General features: G+C 38.1%; 1 protein-coding gene across 7 annotated transcripts in view; it reads right to left on the bottom strand.

The window, feature by feature from the left end:
* The window catches only part of LOC127441404 (CMP-N-acetylneuraminate-beta-1,4-galactoside alpha-2,3-sialyltransferase-like), an 80,777-nt gene that overhangs the window by 36,865 nt on the left and 24,298 nt on the right, over nucleotides 1-19,614 (bottom strand). For all 7 annotated transcript variants that reach the window (XM_051698790.1, XM_051698791.1, XM_051698793.1 and 4 more), the window contains 3 exons: nucleotides 18,977-19,019; nucleotides 14,125-14,217; nucleotides 5,688-5,782 (listed from right to left, as the gene is read on the bottom strand). In XM_051698790.1, coding sequence (XP_051554750.1) covers nucleotides 5,688-5,782; nucleotides 14,125-14,217; nucleotides 18,977-19,019 — 231 coding nt within the window. The remainder of the gene's footprint in view (nucleotides 1-5,687; nucleotides 5,783-14,124; nucleotides 14,218-18,976; nucleotides 19,020-19,614) is intronic.

Here is a 19,614-nt window from a genome sequence, read left to right on the forward strand (position 1 = left end):
CCACTAAATAATTTTTTGGACCAAAAGTAATATAGGCAACCACAGATGGTATATCATTCGGCAAGTTTTAGTAACCCGCCATCGACCAACATGATCGGCAGGTGCAGAGCTCAACGCTAAGGATTTTTTCTACTGTCCCGGTCAGTCCAGTGGTTCAGATTTATTCTTTCCCTGCCAAAATTTTTACTGGCCCCAACACAAACAGGCTGTTTTTTACTATCACAGCTTTAAAAAAAAAAAAAAAAAGATCTACATTTCTAAATAATTTATATATAGTATATTAGGTTAAGACAATTTCCCCAAAAATGTATCACATTTATAATTTGCAAGACAGTGTTAAATTACAGCTTTATGCCTAATGTTACCCCATATAACAACCTCACAGATATGAATTTATAAATGCATCATATTAACCTCAGCCGTCCTGCTATTTGCTTATGTGTTTTTCATTGAAGAGTTCTGTGTAGCAAATGATGGATTTTCAGTCACCTGTTTAGTTACACTGGCAACTTTTAAAACATGTGTAGGTTTTTCACAAAAAGATTTAGTCAATGGGTTAAAGATTTGGTTATTGGCTGAATAGACCATCTTTAATTTTTAGTGGGAATGACAATGAGGCTGTGTGGGATAGACTTACCATCTCTTCAATAGCACGAATGGTATAAAGCTGTAAAAAGCTCCTAGATCACATCTGATTTTCCTCAACTCCTGTTGTCTGGAGTTCTTTGTATACTGAATGTTCTTGAACAGATATTTTAACAATGTTTTGTCTGCGGAATGATCCAAAAACACTTTAAACAGCAGTACAGCCCATTGAAAAGATGGTAAGTCTATCCCCTCACAGTCTAGTTGTCATTCACATTAAAAATCAAAGATGGTGCTAGCGTGAATAAGGTCTATGCAATAAACATAAGAGTAGAGACTCGGGCTGCGTTCCACTTCAAATTTTTATGCCCTTCCCTCACTAACTTCCCTCCATCTCGTGGACTCGGATGCACATCATTGCTTGTGCGAGTGCCCAATACTGGCGGAACCTGTGCAATGGGTTTAACTGGAACACCCTAAACCCTTGATCACTTGGGAGCACGTTGAGGGCTGATGTCAGTTTGTGGAATTATTTAGAGATTTTTGCACCTGAGAAAACAACATTTTCTGAGATTGTTGCAACCACAGGTAAAGTTTAGTTGTAATTTCAGAGGCTTATGTAAAAATCTTATATGTTTAAAAAACATTTTTTCATTAGAATGAATTGTTAGAAAGGATTAATCAAGCTTTACAAAAACAAAAATGTTAACATAACAATGAAGACATAGGCTATAACTGTGTGATAAACAGTTTAAGGTAGCTACAAGTATTATGCTGTTAAATCTCAATATAACTTTTCTAAACTGCTTAATTGACCTAACTTCACTTCTATTATACATTAAAGTTATGTGGGGGTGGGGTTGATGAAGCATGATCCACTGTCACATCAAGTTGCATTATGGGATATGGAGCTGCCTGAAGCAGACATCAGAGTAGGCTCGATCCCTCGGTCAAAATCAAGGGGTTGAGGGTCTGTCAATAGAAACTTCCCTCGCTCACTTAATGAAGTGGAACGGACTTCCAAAATAGGGGGTGAGGATTCCCCTGAGTGGAAGTGCTTAGGGGAGTTAGCGAGTGGATGTTCAATGTAAAATGGACCGCTACCTTTGTTTCTACATCGGTTGTGACATGTAATAAACAGTAGGTAGACATTAGGCCTTACATATCTATAAACATGAAATTAGAAAACCCAAACAAGACCAACACTGACAGATACAGAAAGCACAGAAGAAAATACCTGTACAGTTCAGAAATTAGACATGTAACAGGTGTTATGAGGATATGAAGTAATCCGCTTTAAAATGTCATCTTTGAGCTGAACAGAATAAGAATTATAAGTAGAATTATAGAGAACCATCAAATCATCTATTTGTAAAACTACAGATATTGAAATTTAAAGATCTGGTGGATTTCAATATTGTTAATATTATGTATAAAGCATACAAGCATTTATTATTCAAAAATGTACAAAATATGCTTGTCATGAGAGAGAGTCATTATCATTTGAAAGGAACATGTATATTTAAGAAAAGTGGAGTTCGGATTGATCTGAAAAATAAATGTATTACAATAAAAGGAGTGGAATTATGGAACAAGCTTAAAAATGAATATAAATTGTGTAAAACAATTAATACATTTAAGAGAAAGTTTATAATGTAGGTGTTTAAAAAGTGTGAAAAGTTGGGTTGATAGGAACATTGTATAATATATATATGCATATGTAAGGAATAATTGATGACAGACCATTGAATTCTTGAAAAATAATGCACATCCGAGGTGTGTCAATTATTCCGCTTATACCACGGTTACCATACCTTAAGACATCGTTCAGGGTTTTATCTCAAGACACTTTCTGGTTTTAGTCCCTAAAACGTTCTTTTGAGTGGAACTAATTTCTTCCGCCACTGATTCAGCATCTTGCTTTGATACAGTCCGAGCCTTCGTTGCAAATTCAAAAACGTCACTTTAGAACTAGCTACGGAGGATAGCGAGAATTGCGCTGCTTTACTGGAGCACTTTCTGGAGTAATAAGGTAGTGCGTTTCTGCGTGCGAGTTTGTTTTTGAGGGATTGAAAGAGAGAAACTCAAACTGAGAGAGATCACTTCTGGGATTACCTTTTTGTTGCAGCTCTCGTCAGAAGTAACCTCACTTCAAAATCACCAAGATGTATGTTTAAGCACTTCTCAGCAGCAGTGAGTGTTGCCATTTTTGTATACAGATTCTCCAATGTAAACCTTAACAACTGTTTTCAAACCTACTGGGATGCAGGTGTGCGCTGACATGACAGCTCTGTTTTTCCACCAACAGATGTCCATGTGTGTGTGAGAGAGCTTAAGAAAGTGGTAGGGGGAGCGTGAGAGTGTTTACAACAGATATTTCAGATAATATAGAAACTGTTGTATTGATCAAGTGTATCTAGCTTTGATACAGCTCAAGCCTTCATTGCTAGTTCACTTTAGAACTAGCAATGGAGGATGCACTGCTTTTCGGCAATGGAGTAACAAGGCTGTGTGTGTGTGTGTGTATGAGCGAGAGAAAGAGAGAAACTGAGAGAGACTGCATGTGGAATTACCTGCGTTTAAAGTTGCTCTCGTCAGCAATAACATCGCTTCAAATTGCCAAAGTGTAAGTTTAAGTCTCAGCAACAGCGAGTGTCGCCATACTTGTACAGCATTTCCATTGCTAAACAACTGTTTACAATCCCAGTGAGTCGCAGGGGTGCGCTGACTTTGATCCGGAGAGAGTTTGTGTGAGAGCGAAAGAGAGGGGGAGGGGTAGCATGGTGCTTTTCACTATAGCTATGTAAGGCTGATTAGGGTGAAATACATTGAAACATAAAAAGTTTCACATATTAAAAGTTATTTCAGATAATAGAAACTGTTGTATTGATCATGTTGCGGGGGGTGCGGCTCTATTTGTTGGTTGCGACTTGAGTCTCAATGTGTGTGTGGGTGAGACGAGAGCGAAAGAGAGAGAGCCTAAGGATGCTTTTCAATCGAAATTGAAATAAATTTAGGATACTATAGACATTGTTAATCATTCTTATTCGATGTATTTAACCATTGTCTTTGTTTTAATTGGTTATTTTGTTGTGGTAGCCCGTAGGGCTCTTTGAAATAACTGAAATAATTTGGCGAAGTGATATGGAACCGTTATGCGGTCAAGACCTGGAACTACTTCATAGCCGTGCATTTACTGGAAAAATAATTGCACACCTTAGAACGTCCGTCAAGCAATCAGAATCAAGCATTCAACAGACCCGTGGTATAAATGTTTGTATAAATGTATATGTATCATGTATATAGAAATTAAGCAGTTAGTTAAAGCAAACAGTAAAGTTTGTGAAGTTTGATTGAAATGAATTATTTATTAGGGTGAAGTTCAATTTATAAGTGTTACTCAGCCATCTTGCTCTCGTTATTTTTTCGTTTATATTTTCTTTGTATGAGTTGTGAATTTGACGTAAATGGAAATATGTAAATAGAGAATATAAAATAAGAGATGTAAAAAGGGTAGGCATTATATGCTTTTGCTTCAGCCTATTCCTTTTCAGCCATTTATAAAAAAAGATGATGCTGGGTTGATTGCATAATTAAAATGTATAAATGCCAAAATAAAAATAAATGAAATGAAATGATAACAATAGCCATAGTGATTTTGTTTCTTTTCATATCGAATTCCATTAGCATGTGGAATTAATGATTACATTTTCAAACATTAGTTAAATGTTCTTACATTTGGGATACTGAGCAGCTCAGATTTCCAGCCACGTATATAACCAGGATTTAACAAAGTTTATTACGTTTCATCCAGCACTGTATCTCTAAAGTCTAAAAAAATTAGAGAAAAAGGTGCTTTTTTTTTTACTGTCTCCAATTGCTCGGTTAGAAGACTGTGTTCACACTGTATAATTTTTGTGCTCTCTCATTAATCTCCTTAAAATTGCCACACCTTTTGACCAATACATTTTAATGACTTTTTCAGTAGTTTCGGATTACTGGATTTAAAAAAAATAATTTTACAGAGAGCACCCTCACAAAGAGCAATTTCAAGGTGGTAAACTATTAGACTATTCTAATCTTTTAAATTACAGTTAACAGCCGAACATACGTCAGAAAATGTATATTCTCCATTTAAATTTCTATGACTTTATCATGACTTTTTAAGATTCTGAAAAAAAAAAATTCCCAGGTATTTTCACGTTTTCTACGACCACTGTGCTGCGCTTAAACAGCAGGATTTACATCTTTTTGTTGTGAATTTTCTATGTAGAATGCAATTGTTGACCCATAAACAACCAAACTCTAAGTGTACAGAATGTGATTAAGCACTCAGAAGAGTGAAAACCATATTTAGATGCAGTGTGTACTGTATGTGGCCCTTTTTTCTTCTAAAACCTTTGGCAAGGCTTCTGATGTTTCATTGAGGGTAATGTAATAAAAAGGGCTGAGATGAGCTTGAGTGCTTGGCCACTTGACTGGATACTTGTCACCCTTTTATAATTGAAAACTCCTGTATTATCAACTTTTCGATGCCAGGGACCCTCAAATATAATGATACCCAACCTAAAAAATAAAGGCAGCTTTATATTTCCATGTGTATTTCCAATTTTTCTCAAAAACTATTTTCACTTAATTAAGAATGTGAGCTGCTCTGTGAAGGGGAAATATTTGGAGACAAGAAGGTATGAGAAATGCATTATACCATAATAATTGTAATCGGGAGCCTGCAAATATGCAAATTCTACATCATCACAAGCGGTTCACTTCCGCAATTTGGTACGATTACGTTTATATCAGCACCGAACCATACTGGAGTTCACATGAACCGCACCCCAGACCACCTTTTCAAGCAGACTCAGGTGCGGTTCTGAACTTTGACGTCATTCGAACCCAGAGTGCGCCAAAAGTGCTAGTGTGAAAGCACCCCTAGAGAATGCTCCATCAGCCACACATCCTTAGCCTCTTAATAGAGGCAAAAGAAAGCTGATGGAGAACACTGTTATTAACAAAGTTTACAATATTTTCTCTCAAAAGCGTCATTTACATTTCAACAGTACAATATTTTGAGAACAATAACATTATAAAATGCTGTAGCATACCTTGAGTTTTGAATCCAAATGGAGGTAAATAGTTGCTAACTTTTGCAAGCCTCTTAAAGTTTCGGTCCAGAAACATGGTAGCTGGCTTACTAAACCTGCATAAACATAAATATAATAAACATAATAAATATAATAACATAATAAAATACATGAAGATACATTTATTATACATATTGGTACTCTTGAAACTCCTGCCTTAGATTAATAACAATTAGTTTTTAAACAGGTGACTGCAAATTGTTCCCAATACAAATGATGACTCCATATCAAACATGTCAATTTCATATCAAAAGTTTAAAAAACAATTGTGCCCTAACAACATATAAAATGACGATATTGACATTCGGAGCCTGGTGAGTCAAAAGGGGCTTTTGTCTGCGAGAGGTCTTACCTCATCTTTTCTTTGACCTGTGGTTAAAGTTTAAGACAATGTGGTTAAACTGGCACCAATCAATCACAAACCCAGGCCTTGGTTCACCCTTTCTCAGGCAGAGTCAGGAGATACTCTACCCAGAGGCCATTTCCCAGGGAACACCCATCTTGTAGCTAGATGTGCAGCTTCTGGAGGTGCAAGTGCAAGGATGAATGCTTGTGCCTTTGACCCGCAGATCCTCACTGTCATATCTTATCTACTTCGCCTGCTACTAAAGGGCATTGCTACAACAATTAAAGCAATACAAATGAAAAATCTCCAGGAAGTGGAACATAAGTCAGTTAAAGGGAACTGAACATTTTGTAATCATTTACTGGCCTTCATGTTGTTTCATGTTGTTCCAAACTCATATGACTTTCTTTCTTTTGTGAAACACAAATGGAGATGTTAGGCAGAATGTTTGCCTCAGTCACCATTCACTTTCATTGCATCTTTATTCCATACATTGAAAGTGAATGGTGACTAAGGCTTACATTCAGCCTAACATCCTTTATCCCTTTAAAAGGTGCCAATAGGTGGTAATAGGAGCACTTACAGAAGCTACAGTATCAAACTAGCATTTTTCAATATAACATCCCTTTCAGGTGTTTTCCTTTCATTTAATGGTTTAATTTTATATGAACCCAATAAATCTCAGAGAGCAGAAGTATTTCCCACAAACATGCTGTGAATACTGCCTCTCTGCTGCTTCTGTAAGTGTGACCACACGATGGATGTCTGTTTTTATGACCCTCCCAACTCAACAGGCTCATTATTCATTTACAAACATGAGGATCTTGCAACTTTTTTCTGGGATTTCTTCCCCCCTCTCAAATCTTTAAGGTTTAAGTTTGCAAATTGCAGTAGATTAGCTGGTGGGACGACTAACAAGGAGAGCTTGTCGAAAGGTACAGATGGCTGAAAAATTCAAGTCCTCTAAAGAAAACTTAGACTAATCACGGGTCAGTTCAGTATATCACCTGATTAAAGCAGACGAAGCGAGACCTTGCCATAACAAACTGTGATTAATTAACTCATGGCTTGCAGGGTGCGAGCTAACTTGCATTATAAATAACTGGGTGCGAGAGCTTCGGGCCCAAAGACAGACAGGGGTCTGCTTGTCATAAAGGGGTCCTGAACAGGAGGCCTGTGCACATTGTGCTCATTTCCTCACGGCTATCTCTCACTGGGGGCTGTATTTTCATAACCGCCCACTCAAGTTCACCCACGACATTTGATTTAAGAGTCCAATACAAACAGTTTTGGGAAAGGAGTGGAGGTGTTGAAAATAAAGTGGATTCCAGAGTTAAGTCAAAGACTGAACTAACAGAGGGCTGGGATCACATCACTTAAAGTGGTTTCCTATACATGCAGGGATCTCGTAAAAAAATTAAATTGCTAGGGAGAGATAAGGAATTGGCCAAGTGCTAATATGCAGGTAAACCCTAGTGAGCTTTTCCCTACCCAAACAGACTGAAAACAACATTAAGGTTTGAACAGGCAAAGAACTGGAAACTTTAAATGCATTCAAATCAAGGGCCTGTGTTCACAAAAAATCTTAAAGCTAAAAGTAGCCCCTAACTCAGAATTTTAGGAACAACTCTTTAAAATTATAGGCGTGCCACTCATCTAAATGTAATTGATAATTCATTATAATGCTAAAAGTTGCTCCTAAACCCAAGACAACTTAGAAGTTGTTCTGAGGACTCCTAAATCCCTAAGAGGGAATCACAAACAATCCAAAGTATGGCTGCTGTCATCAATCCACGTAGTTCTTGAATCAATGCCCTCTCTCTCTCAGCCTATTTTTAAGATTTAGATTTATTTCAATTTCATGACAAAATTCCAACTTAAAAAAATAAAACGTAAATATATTTATGTTTTATTCATTTAATTCTGTTCAACCTACTGTTGGGGCTTCGTTCAGGAGCGGGTTTGGTTATTAGCAATAATAATTATTAAAGATAAACGTATTAATCCTTCAAATCAACAATCATCAAAGATAACTATCAATTATCAAAATCAATAGAATATTAATAAGAATTAATATTGCCGGGGCACCACCCTGGAATCAGGGACTAATAACCATACAGTATAGCAGTCTCAACATAGGATTGTTCTCTTAGGAAAGTCGACATCCGGAGAACATCGACATTCAAAAGGGGAACAATGAAGGCTTGAATCCGAGCACTGACATCCCTTGCCAGCCCTTGGCACAGGTGCATGCAGAACAATGCCAGAACACTTCTCTTTAAAGTGTAACCAAGTTCATGGATGCAGTAATATCAATTAATAATCAATACAATGTGGTCGATAAACTTCCGACTTCCAACTACAAACTAAACAGTAACATGGGTAGATATGGTAACAGATAAGCCTACAATACATGAGAGGAGGGTAGAGGTGTGTGTGTGAGGAGAGAAGGAGTGCATAAAATGGCGGGCGTGGCTCTTGTGGAGAGTGCATCACGAAAGGTTTCCGGCCAGAGAATGTGGCCGCAAATGTGGGCGGAGAGACTGGTTAATGGTGTCTGCACGTTTAACACATGTCTCCGCTGGAACGATAATTTAGGGACAAAGCTGGGCTCTATCGCCCAGTTATCTGTTCGCCAAATGTGTGTGCGGGTATGTTTATGAGGGGTCGTGTGTGTGTGTGCGGTTAGTATGAGAGAGAGAGAGAACAGGGTGACAGCACCGAAGCCGGTTTAGCAATTGTGGGAGAGACGGCAACCGTTAGTTTTATCACTCAGAGACTGTTGTTGGTTCTTTAATGGATAAACTCAGTGTGCCAGTCTCACCCGCGATGGCGGAAATGCACAAACAGCCCAACGTGATTGGACGACAACACAGCAAATCTCATTCTTGGTAATAGTAAGTTACAATAATACCTTGAGTATTATTAGCAGCAATGAGCGGACTCGGTAGCCTGTAAACTGTACAAGCAATAACCTTGATACACAAGAATAACACTATAATAATCTATCTCTGCCCAGACGTAAACCTCTTACTTGTGCCGCGTGAGGACATGGGTAGAATGTGTGTTTGTACGTCGTTTGACTCCGACTCGGTTCCTCGAAGCTCGGGTGATGATGGGAGGCCGTTTCTTCGCTCTGTCGGCGGGTGGTACGGCGGCTGATTCTCGGTGGGTTGGTGGAGAAATCAGCGAAGTTGACTCGTTTGAAGGAGGAAAATAAATCTTCTTCACTACTGCAGGCAAAAGGGTGAGACGCAGATTGCTCAGCAGTCTCCTTCGGATCTGTTAGCGTGCTTGGTGGAACACGGAGAATCTCGGCTCGTCCAGCAAGATGGAGATTGTATGGCCAAGGTTCAGGTATGTACATTACTTCCTTGGGCAGCGAGGCTACACCTGGGAGCTGCAGGGCTGCAACTACACATGGCGAATACGGTCACTGGAAGCAAGGCTTAGGAGGAATCTCTGGGGTTTTATACTCTCTATGACATCATGGTTGAGGGACGAGTTCTGTCATGTGTTTCATCCAATAGGAGTTGAGAGTTTGATCCTTCAGAATTTCACACCTAGATGTAAAGTGAGCAAGGCCTGATGGGATCTGCAGTCTATTTGGTCTCCCTTTGTTTGATTTAGGCACCGTTTTTTTGTTTTGAGTGTTCCTACAGGCCTCAGTCAGGCTTTATGACTGTGTGTAGGTCTGCCTTTGTCTCCTATTTGAGCACATGGGGCCAAACACAACTCAATTCAGTTTGATGGAATTTTGTTATGGAATTTCAATGTGTAAATCTTAAAAATAAGCTAAAATATTTTTGAGTGTGTATTAGGATATTATTATGACACTGACCTTTTAAAAAGGTATCGCTAGAATGAAAGGTGTTTTCATCAGAATTTATGCATTTTTGAAACGTTTTTATAAATATATAAAGTCAAAGAATAATCTCTAATATTCTGGGTGGGCCTGGGTCTAATTTGGGTGGGCCTGGCCCACCCTTGGCTACGCCACTTGCACGCATGCTCGCTGCAGAGAAATAAGGCAGCACTTATGGTCATTGCTGGGCTACCCCGTGTATTGATGCAGTTGTCCTGATTTCTTCTGTTTTTGTGTATATCTCATACTAAATTTGTTCAAAAATTCAAACAAAATCTAACATAAAACAAAGGTAATCTGTGTAAACACAAAATACAGTTTTTAAATGATAATGTTATTTATTGAAGAAAAAGGTTTTCCAATACCAACTGGGCCTGTGTAAAAAAGTATTTGCCCTTAGTTACTAAATCCCCAAATCTATGAAACTGCATTCATAATGGGTTTCAGCTGGACTAGACACACCCAGGCCTGATTACTGCCAGCCCTGTTCAATCAAATCAACACCTAAATATAACTTTTTCAGCAGCATGAAGTTGGCTAAAAGGTCTCACCCAGTAGCACACTATGCCAAAGTTGAAAGAAAAAGGTGATTGAAATACATAAGTCTGGGAAGGGTTGCAAAGCTATTTCAAAAGCTCTGGGACTCCAAAGAACCAGAGTGAGAGCCATTATCTCCAAATGGAGAAAACTTGGCACAGTAGTGAACCTTCCCAGAAGTGGCTGACCTTCCAAAATTCCTTCAAGAGCACAGCGATGACACATCCAGGAAGTCACACAAAAGCCAAGGACAACATCCAAGGAACTGCAGGCCTCTCTCGCATCAAGGTCACTGTTCATGACTCCATTATCAGAAAGACACTGGCCAAAAATGCCATCCATGGAAGAGCGGCAAGGCGAAAACCACTGCTAACCCAGAAGATCATTAAGGCTCATCTGAATTTTGCCAAAACAAAACCTTGATGAACCTCAAAGCTTTTGGGAGAATGTTCTGTGGACTAACTGAAAGTTGAAGAGTTGAGAGTTGAAAGTGGAACTGTTTGGAAGACAAGGGTCCCGTTACATCTGGCATAAATCAAACACAGAATTCCACAAAAAGAAAATCATACCTACGGTCAAGCATGTTGGTGGTAGTGTGATGGTGTGGGGATCCCTTGCTGCTTCAGGGCCAGGGCGACTAGCAATATTTAAGGGAAATATGAATTCTGCTCTCTACCAGAAAATCCTAAAGGAGAACATCCGGTCATCAGTCTTTGAGTTGAAGCTCGAGCGCAACTGGATTATGCAGCAAGACAATTATCCAAAGCATAGGAGTAAGTCCACCTCTGAACGGCTCAAAAAAAGTATAATATAATAACAATTATAATTTAATATATGGGCTTACTTCCCGCTGTTTTTTTAATGAATCTTTAGATTTTTAGAAGGTAGAGCTCTGTCAGGTCCTTATTAATGCAAGTACACGAGTGCCAGCAATTTAATGGTCCAAAAGACACATTTAGGCAGCAATCCTAAATCCTTAGGCAGTCAATCAACGAATGTCTTCTGAAGGTTTATGTATGAAACAAGTCGATAATTAAAAAGTTTTTAACTTTAAATCGGTGCTTCTGTCCAGGGCTCTGATGCTGTTTGAAATGGCCTAACTCTCGTGTGACGTTCGTTATTCTGTTGTAAATAAGCGCCGCTTCCAAATTCTCACGTGAACTCACCGACAAGCTTGCGTAACGCGACAGCTACGTGATGCATCAACTGCTGGCAGAAAGCGCTTTTAAAAAGTTAATAACGTTTTAATTATCTATTTATTTTTTACACAAAAGTATCGATTTGCTTCATTAGACATTCATTGATCTACTGGAGTTGCATGGATTACTTTTATGCTGCTTAAATATGACTTTTGTACCATCAAAGTGCTGGCACCGTTTAATTGCATCATAAGGACCTGAAAGAGTTCTAACTTCTAAAAATCTTCATTAGTGTTCTGCTGAAGAAAGACAGTCATACACATCTGGGATGGCATCAGGGTAAGTGAATAATGAGTGAATTTTCATTTTTGGAAATTTTTCATTCATATTTCCCCCTATTTCTTAGTAAACTCTTGCTCTTAACAGTTTTGTGAATGGGTTTTTAGCAAAAACTCTTAGCTAGGAACTCTTTGGAGAACTCCCAGTGGTAAGAATCAAATCTTTGTGAATACGGGCCCAGATTTTTTTTTAAATATACACCTGGGCCACAAGGGAAAGAGTAAAATTGTAATTTTCCACACAACACTCTTGAATTTGTTCTTTAACCAAACATAAGGACACAATTATGTGCTCTCAGATGCTTTCTCAAAAGAACAGTTTGCCAAAAGTGAAAATTCTGTCATTTACTCAACCTTGCACTGCTCCAAACCTTCTTTCAGACTTCAAGACCAAGGCCATCCACTTTCACTGCATCTTCTTTTTCCATACAATGAAAGTGACTGGTGACTGAAGCTGTCAGTGCCTTAAATTTTTCCTTACATCTGCTTTTGCGTTCCATGGCAGAAATTAAGTCATCGAGGTTTCAGAACAATATGAGAGTGAATAAATGACAGAATTTCCAAATCTTTATTTAAGAAAAAGGCAAAATGCCCAACTAAAAAACAATGGCATGATTACTGATTTCGACTCAATTTCCAAATTGAATGTTACTTATCATTCTTATCTCTGTTTAATACATTAAAAAATTACACAATCTTGCAATGTTGTGAGTTATTAATTTCACCATGGCTCTGGAAATATCTAAACTGAATCAATGTATCCTAAACATAGTTACAAATAATTTAGCTAGTATTAAAGCCGCTCAAATATTTGTGCTGTATAATGATTGTGGCAGCAGTGCCTTTTGCACCCAAAGTTAAACAATAGTCCCTGATCTGTCAAATGTGTTAATTGGAGGCACATTGTAGACATGGCTAACACATATGCTGTTAATTGGGAGGACTGTTAAAATGTCTAGGGCACTAATTTAGTCACCGCTCTGTTTTATAAGTCTCTTGGTGCTTGTGCTGACTCTAGAGAGATAGGACATAAAAAACCCTTTGCAACCTACAATTTCCGCAACCTGAACATGTCATACTTGTGGTGAAATTTCTTTATTCTCCCTTCTGAAATTAATATTTTTGTTTTGTCAGTATTTGTTTAATCAATCCAGGACAGCCATCTGACTTTGACTAAATATTGTTTTTGCCATTGTATGATATTTGCTGAAGTCCTTTCCAAAGTAATCTCGCTTGATTGGTGGAAAAGCCATTTCTAAACAATCTTATGGCGATGAGAGAAGTATCCATGAACAAACCAAACCGTGATTCAGAATGTTCATCACTTGTTGGGCATGCTGTAGTGGAAAAATGCCTTATGCTAACAATGGCTGTTCGCCACCAGGAGAATTACCCTAAAGTTGAGGGAACAATGGCATATGGATGCTGGCAAAAAGGGAGAGATCCATCAAAGGTATGTGACATCACTGAGGGTCGCTGAGTGTTCTGTGACATCATTGAGGGTCGCTGAGCGCTCTGAGGATTTAGTCAAATGGAAGAAGTTGACTCATTACCACAGTCGCCCATTTGACAGGACTTTTTCCTCTGGCTGCAAATACAGAACCACTGTCCACTTCAAAAAAAAGTTACAACAGGCGCATTGTGAAGCTCGAAAGCATGAGGAAGTGGTTGTTTGTTGTGGTAGATCACAAATTAACAAAGACTTAAAGGATCAGAGGAGCTGCTTTCTGGTCAATCAGAGATATTATGAGATTGGCCTCAGGGGCTTCGTAGCTGAGGAATGACATAGTGTCTCTCGAATGGTGAAAGGCGCAGAGTGGAAACCAGGGCAAAGCAAAGCTCTGAACCAAACACATGAGGAACTTGAAGCTGTGGTTGGTAAATCAGGGTTAAACCAGTAAATGCCTAACAAAGATTTCTCCCATTCAAAGTTTTCACTTAATTCTGGTGACGACAATAGTGCGCAATAGTGCAAAGTCTACCAGATAAAACTACCAAGGCCTTTTAGTCTTCTTTCACCCAAACTTCAATCCCATCTGCCATCTTCAATTATCCTTCCTTTGAATTTTGAAATGTAAATCCAACCACATCTAGCAGTGTGCCAATTCAAGTGAAACTGCAAAGGTCCCAAATTCAAGTCTAATGCTCTTTACACATAAAAAGCAGTTCATACTTTGGATAGATAGCAGTCATTTTGGCAGCTGCATAGCCAGGTTTGCAGGCTCCTTCACTGAGGTTTCCAAACTTGTACAGCAACTCTGGAGGCCTGTTAGAGAGACGTAAGAGGAGGCATTAATTTTAACTAGACAGGACTGTAAACGTTAGAACTGACAGCAATATAGCACAGCAGTATGAATTTGAATCTAGAGTGGGACGTGATGGATTAATTCTAGAAAGGGATGTGATGGATTACTATGTAAATCTTTGTTCAGTTTTGGTGGTGTTAAGTAAAATACTCAAACAATTTAAATACAACAATTTGCAGCATGGACAAAATTATTGTTACATACTTTCCTTGTAATTAAAATAAAAGTATTTAAAAGTATTTTTTTTAAATCAGTAATTAACTGTATTCCTTTGAATTCCTGCATTAAATATACCAGGAGGTTGTAAAAATATAGAAATATTCAGAATTCCTCTGAATGGATGGGGGCAGCTAACATGCTATTAACACCAAAACTGAACAGCATCATTCATTTTCTGAAGTACGCAATGAGAACAGTTCAAATAAACAGGTAAGGAGACATGTCTGAATCTAAGAGGCCAGCAGGCCGAGAGACAGACCAAAGATTAGAAGCAGGTGAGAACAGACACATGTTGGCTGGACCACCTTGTTAAATGGCAAGTCTGAATAATAGAGTCCAATTCACTTACTCATCAGACTCAAAAACTACAGTACTTGTTAGCTTTGTTTGAAGATTCTCAAAGTGATCCCACACCTTTTGACCAATTAACTTCCATGACTTTTACAGTCATTCATGATTACTTGGCTTAAAAATGTTGAAAATCCATGTAAGGGATTCCTGAGGCATGTGGAATCACTAAAAAAAACAATTATATTGTTAACGTACAAATGTAAGGACAAATAAAAAAATAAATGCATACATAAAGAAATAAAAATGTCCTTAGATTTAAACATGGCTTAAAGGGACAGTTAGCCAAAAAATGGAAATTAGTTCATTATTTACTCACCCTCATGCCATCCCTGATGTGTATGACTTTCTTTCTTCTGCAGAACACAAAGATTTTTAGAGGAATATCTCAGCTCTGTAGGTCCATACAATGCAAGTGAATGGTGGCCAAAACTTTGAAATGCCAAAAAGCACATAAAATTAGCATACAAGTAATCCATTAATCCAAAGGATTTAAATATTGATCTGTTTCTCACCCACACCTACCATATTGCTTCAGAAGATATGTACAGTATTTAACCACTGAAGTCGAATGGATTACTTTTATGCTGCCTTTATGTGTTTTTTGGACACCATTCACTTGCACTGTCTGGATCTACAGAGCTGAGATATTCTTCTAAAACTCTTAATTTGAGTTCTGCAGAAGAAAGAAAGTCATACACATCTGGGATGGCATGAGGGTGAGTAAATGATGAGAGAATGTTTGTTTTTTGGTTAACTATAATGAAGAATTCAACTTTCTGAGCCCTCATACAGAGCATAACTAGAAAAATTTACTTTCAGCTTTGAAATGCACATGAGTTCAGGCCTGGAAATCATAATTTTAAAATTCCTTGATATTTCCAGGTTTTTCAAGACTATGGGATTTGTAATATAAAAAGATAAAGGGTGCAAACTTCACATTGTGAAGTTAAAGCAGTAAATCCCGGGCATCATTAAGACACATTGTCCTATACTAAATGCCTTTTCACCAGTCAAAATTAAAGTAAAGCCACAAGACACTTATTTGCTAAAGCCTTCATTTTGATGAAGTGGTTGGCCCAATGGGACAGTGTTATATTTTGCCGCCGTGACAGCTCAGAGTCTTTAAACAGCAGAGTGGATGGTGGATTGAGGCCAGGAGAATGATGAAGTGAACCACGCAGACAGTTGTGCTTGCAGCATCAATGAAATCTAAACCTGTCGAAGGCTTTGCTTATTGTATGTGTGCGTGGTGTGAATGGACATGTCTTCTCTGATGCTCAACACTGAGAGATTAGGGGGAGGTGAGAGTATGAGAATTCAGGCGCTTCAAAGATGAAATGTAAACATACAGCTACACACAGACCTGCAATTTGTCACACCCTAACACCTCACACAAGGGCCCTGCAATAGATTGCTTAAATATACACCAATAGCAATGAAGGGGGTCAAAAGTCTTTATTGCTTTTAAGAGAATTATAGTGGTACCCTAGATTTATGTAAAAGAAACACACCATCATTTAAAAAACAAAAAACAAGAAACAAAAAACAGTTTGTAAGCAGAAGACGTTTTTCAAAAAACATCTTGAGCGAAGAGACCCTCATGTATATGACTCTGTTAAAAGGCACTAACGTTTTTGAATATCTGCGCATCCTATAGTACCAGAAGGGGGTCTCACCAACAATTCCTGTTCCTTGTGTAATGAAAAAAAGAATTGAGGAAAAATACTAGTGCAATATACTGTACTGGTTATGTTCATTGTTTTTAAAGGATAAGGGACATATATATATATATATATATATATACACACACATACACAGTATACTGTGTATATCATTTTAAATATATACAGTTGTGCTCAAAAGTTTGCATACCCTGGCAGAAATTGTGAAATTTTGGCATTGATTTTGAAAATATGACTGATCATGCAAAAAAAACTGTCTTTTATTTAAGGATAGTGATCATATGAAGCCATTTATTATCACATAGTTGTTTGGCTCCTTTTTAAATCATAATGATAACAGAAATCACCCAAATGGCCCTAATCAAAAGTTTACATACCCTTGAATGTTTGGCCTTGTTACAAACACACCAGGTGACACACAGGTTTAAATGGCAATTAAAGGTTAATTTCCTACACCTGTGGCTTTTTAAATTGCAATTAGTGTCTGTGTATAAATAGTCAATGAGTTTGTTAGCTCTCACGTGAATGCACTGAGCAGGCTAGATACGGAGCCATAGGGAGCAGAAAAGAACTGTCAAAAGACCTGCGTAACAAGGTTATGGAACTTTATAAAGATGGAAAAGGATATAAAAAGATATCCAAAGCCTTGAAAATGCCAGTCAGTACTGTTCAATCACTTATTAAGAAGTGGAAAATTCAGGGATCTCTTGATACCATGCCAAGGTCAGGTAGACCAAGAAAGATTTCAGCCACAACTGCCAGAAGAATTGTTCGGGACATAAAGAAAAACTCACAGGTAACCTCAGGAGAAATACAGGCTGCTCTGGAAAAAGACGGTGTGGTTGTTTCAAGGAGCACAATATGACGATACTTGAACAAAAATGAGCTGCGTGGTCGAGTTGCCAGAAGAAGCCTTTACTGCGCCAATGCCACAAAAAAGCCCGGTTACAATATGCCCGACAACACCTTGACATGCCTCACAGCTTCTGGCACACTGTAATTTGGAGTGACGAGACCAAAATAGAGCTTTATGGTCACAACCATAAGCACTATGTTTGGAGAGGGGTCAACAAGGCCTATAGTGAAAAGAATACCATCCCCACTGTGAAGCATGGTGGTGGCTCACTGATGTTTTGGGGGGGGTGTGGGGGGTGAGCTCTAAAGGCATGGGGAATCTTGTGAAAATTGATGGCAAGATGAATGCAGAATGTTATCAGAAAATACTGGCAGACAATTTGCATTCTTCTGCAGGAAAGCTGCGCATGGGACGCTCTTGGACTTTCCAGCACGACAATGACACTAAGCACAAGGCCAAGTTGTCCCTCCAGTGGTTACAGCAGAAAAAGGTGAAGGTTCTGGAGTGCCCATCACAGTCTCCTGACCTTAATATCATCGAGCCACTCTGGGGAGATCTCATACGTGCGGTTCATGCAAGACGACCAAAGACTTTGCATGACCTGGAGGCATTCTGCCAAGACGAATGGGCAGCTATACCACCTGCAAGAATTTGGGGCCTCATAGACAACTATTACAAAAGACTGCACGCTGTCATTGATGCTAAAGAGGGCAATACACAGAATTAAGAACTAAGGGTATGCAGACTTTTGAACAGGGGTCATTTCATTTTTATTTTTTTTGCCATGTTTTGTTTTATGATTGAGCCATTCTGTTATAACCTACAGTTGAATATGAATCCCATAAGAAATAAAAGAAATGTGTTTTGCCTGCTCACTCATGTTTTCTTTAAAAATGGTACATATATTACCAATTCTCCAGGAGTATGCAAACTTTTGAGCACAACTGTATACTGTGTGTGTGTGTGTGTGTGTGTGTGTGTGTGTGTGTGTATATATATATATATACATATATATATATATATATATACATATATACATACATACATACATACACATACACACACATTATATGTATTTAAAATGACTCTCGGGAATACTCAATTCTAATTGGTCAAATGCACCATCCAGTGGTCTGATATTTCTTAATGATGACTGCACATCATCCAGGGATAAAGTACTACTTCACCAGTCATCCTGGGTATTGCGATTCATACTTCTTGTATCACTCTGTGATCTCTAAATAAGCTTATAAAATAATTTCAACTAAAATCAATATTTCATGTCCATAATGACATGAAATACTCAGCAGTATAATGAGCAGTCAGTTGCCCATTTTGCAACATAATCACCAAACAAACTCTGACACAAACCATAGGTTAAATTCAGTGGTTTCTAAAGACCCCGCGGTCTCCTCAAATAATAAGTTCCACTCAATCCAATACAAATCATTTCATGTCCATGTAATTATTTTATAAAATGATAAATAATGCTCCACAACAGTATCCTGCCCACCCTGTCTGGATATATTATTGTAATAATGACCGGTTAATTCTACATTATCCATTACATATTTATGTGTTTGTGTCTGTGTGAGTGTACAGAATACTTACAGCTTTGCATCCAGATTCGCCAAGAACCCTTGCTTATCAAACACTGTAAAGAGAAAGATGTCTATTAGCACCATTCTTTCAGACCATCATAAGCCAAACTGTTTAAGAAAGGATGTCAACAAGAAAGCTGCATTAAAATTCTTATAGATCCCAGACAAATAGTCATCTAGAGGTGTTTAGTGTATATGTAGTAGAAGCAGCAATGTTAGGCCAGCCAAACATTCCTCAGTTCAGCTAGGAAATTGTGTTAAAAAGCAGTTGTCCACCTATGCAATTCCTTTTGCATCATAGGTGTCTATGAGGTGCCAATGAAGCTACGTTTTAAAACAAGAAAAGAGAAAAAAGTTTGAGAAGGAAAAAATAAAAAATAAAAGCAGTCAACAAAACAGACTTACAATATGCTTAATTTTCTTTCCATTGTGATAAATAAATGAAAACAGTTACACATTTGAAACTCTGAGCATGCTTAGTGTGGTAGCCAGAGCAGTGCAGCTAGAAACAAAAGATCAACTATTTACCAAGAAGACTGAAATAATGAGCTCATTAAAATGACTGACGAACAGGTAAAAGTGAATCAGAACATGTTACATTAATTCAGCTGCTACTTTTTCTCATTAGCAACACTTGTAACATTCAAA

This window comes from Myxocyprinus asiaticus, chromosome 5 (genome assembly GCF_019703515.2).
Source record: "Myxocyprinus asiaticus isolate MX2 ecotype Aquarium Trade chromosome 5, UBuf_Myxa_2, whole genome shotgun sequence".
In the NCBI taxonomy this organism is placed as follows: Eukaryota; Metazoa; Chordata; class Actinopteri; order Cypriniformes; family Catostomidae; genus Myxocyprinus; species Myxocyprinus asiaticus.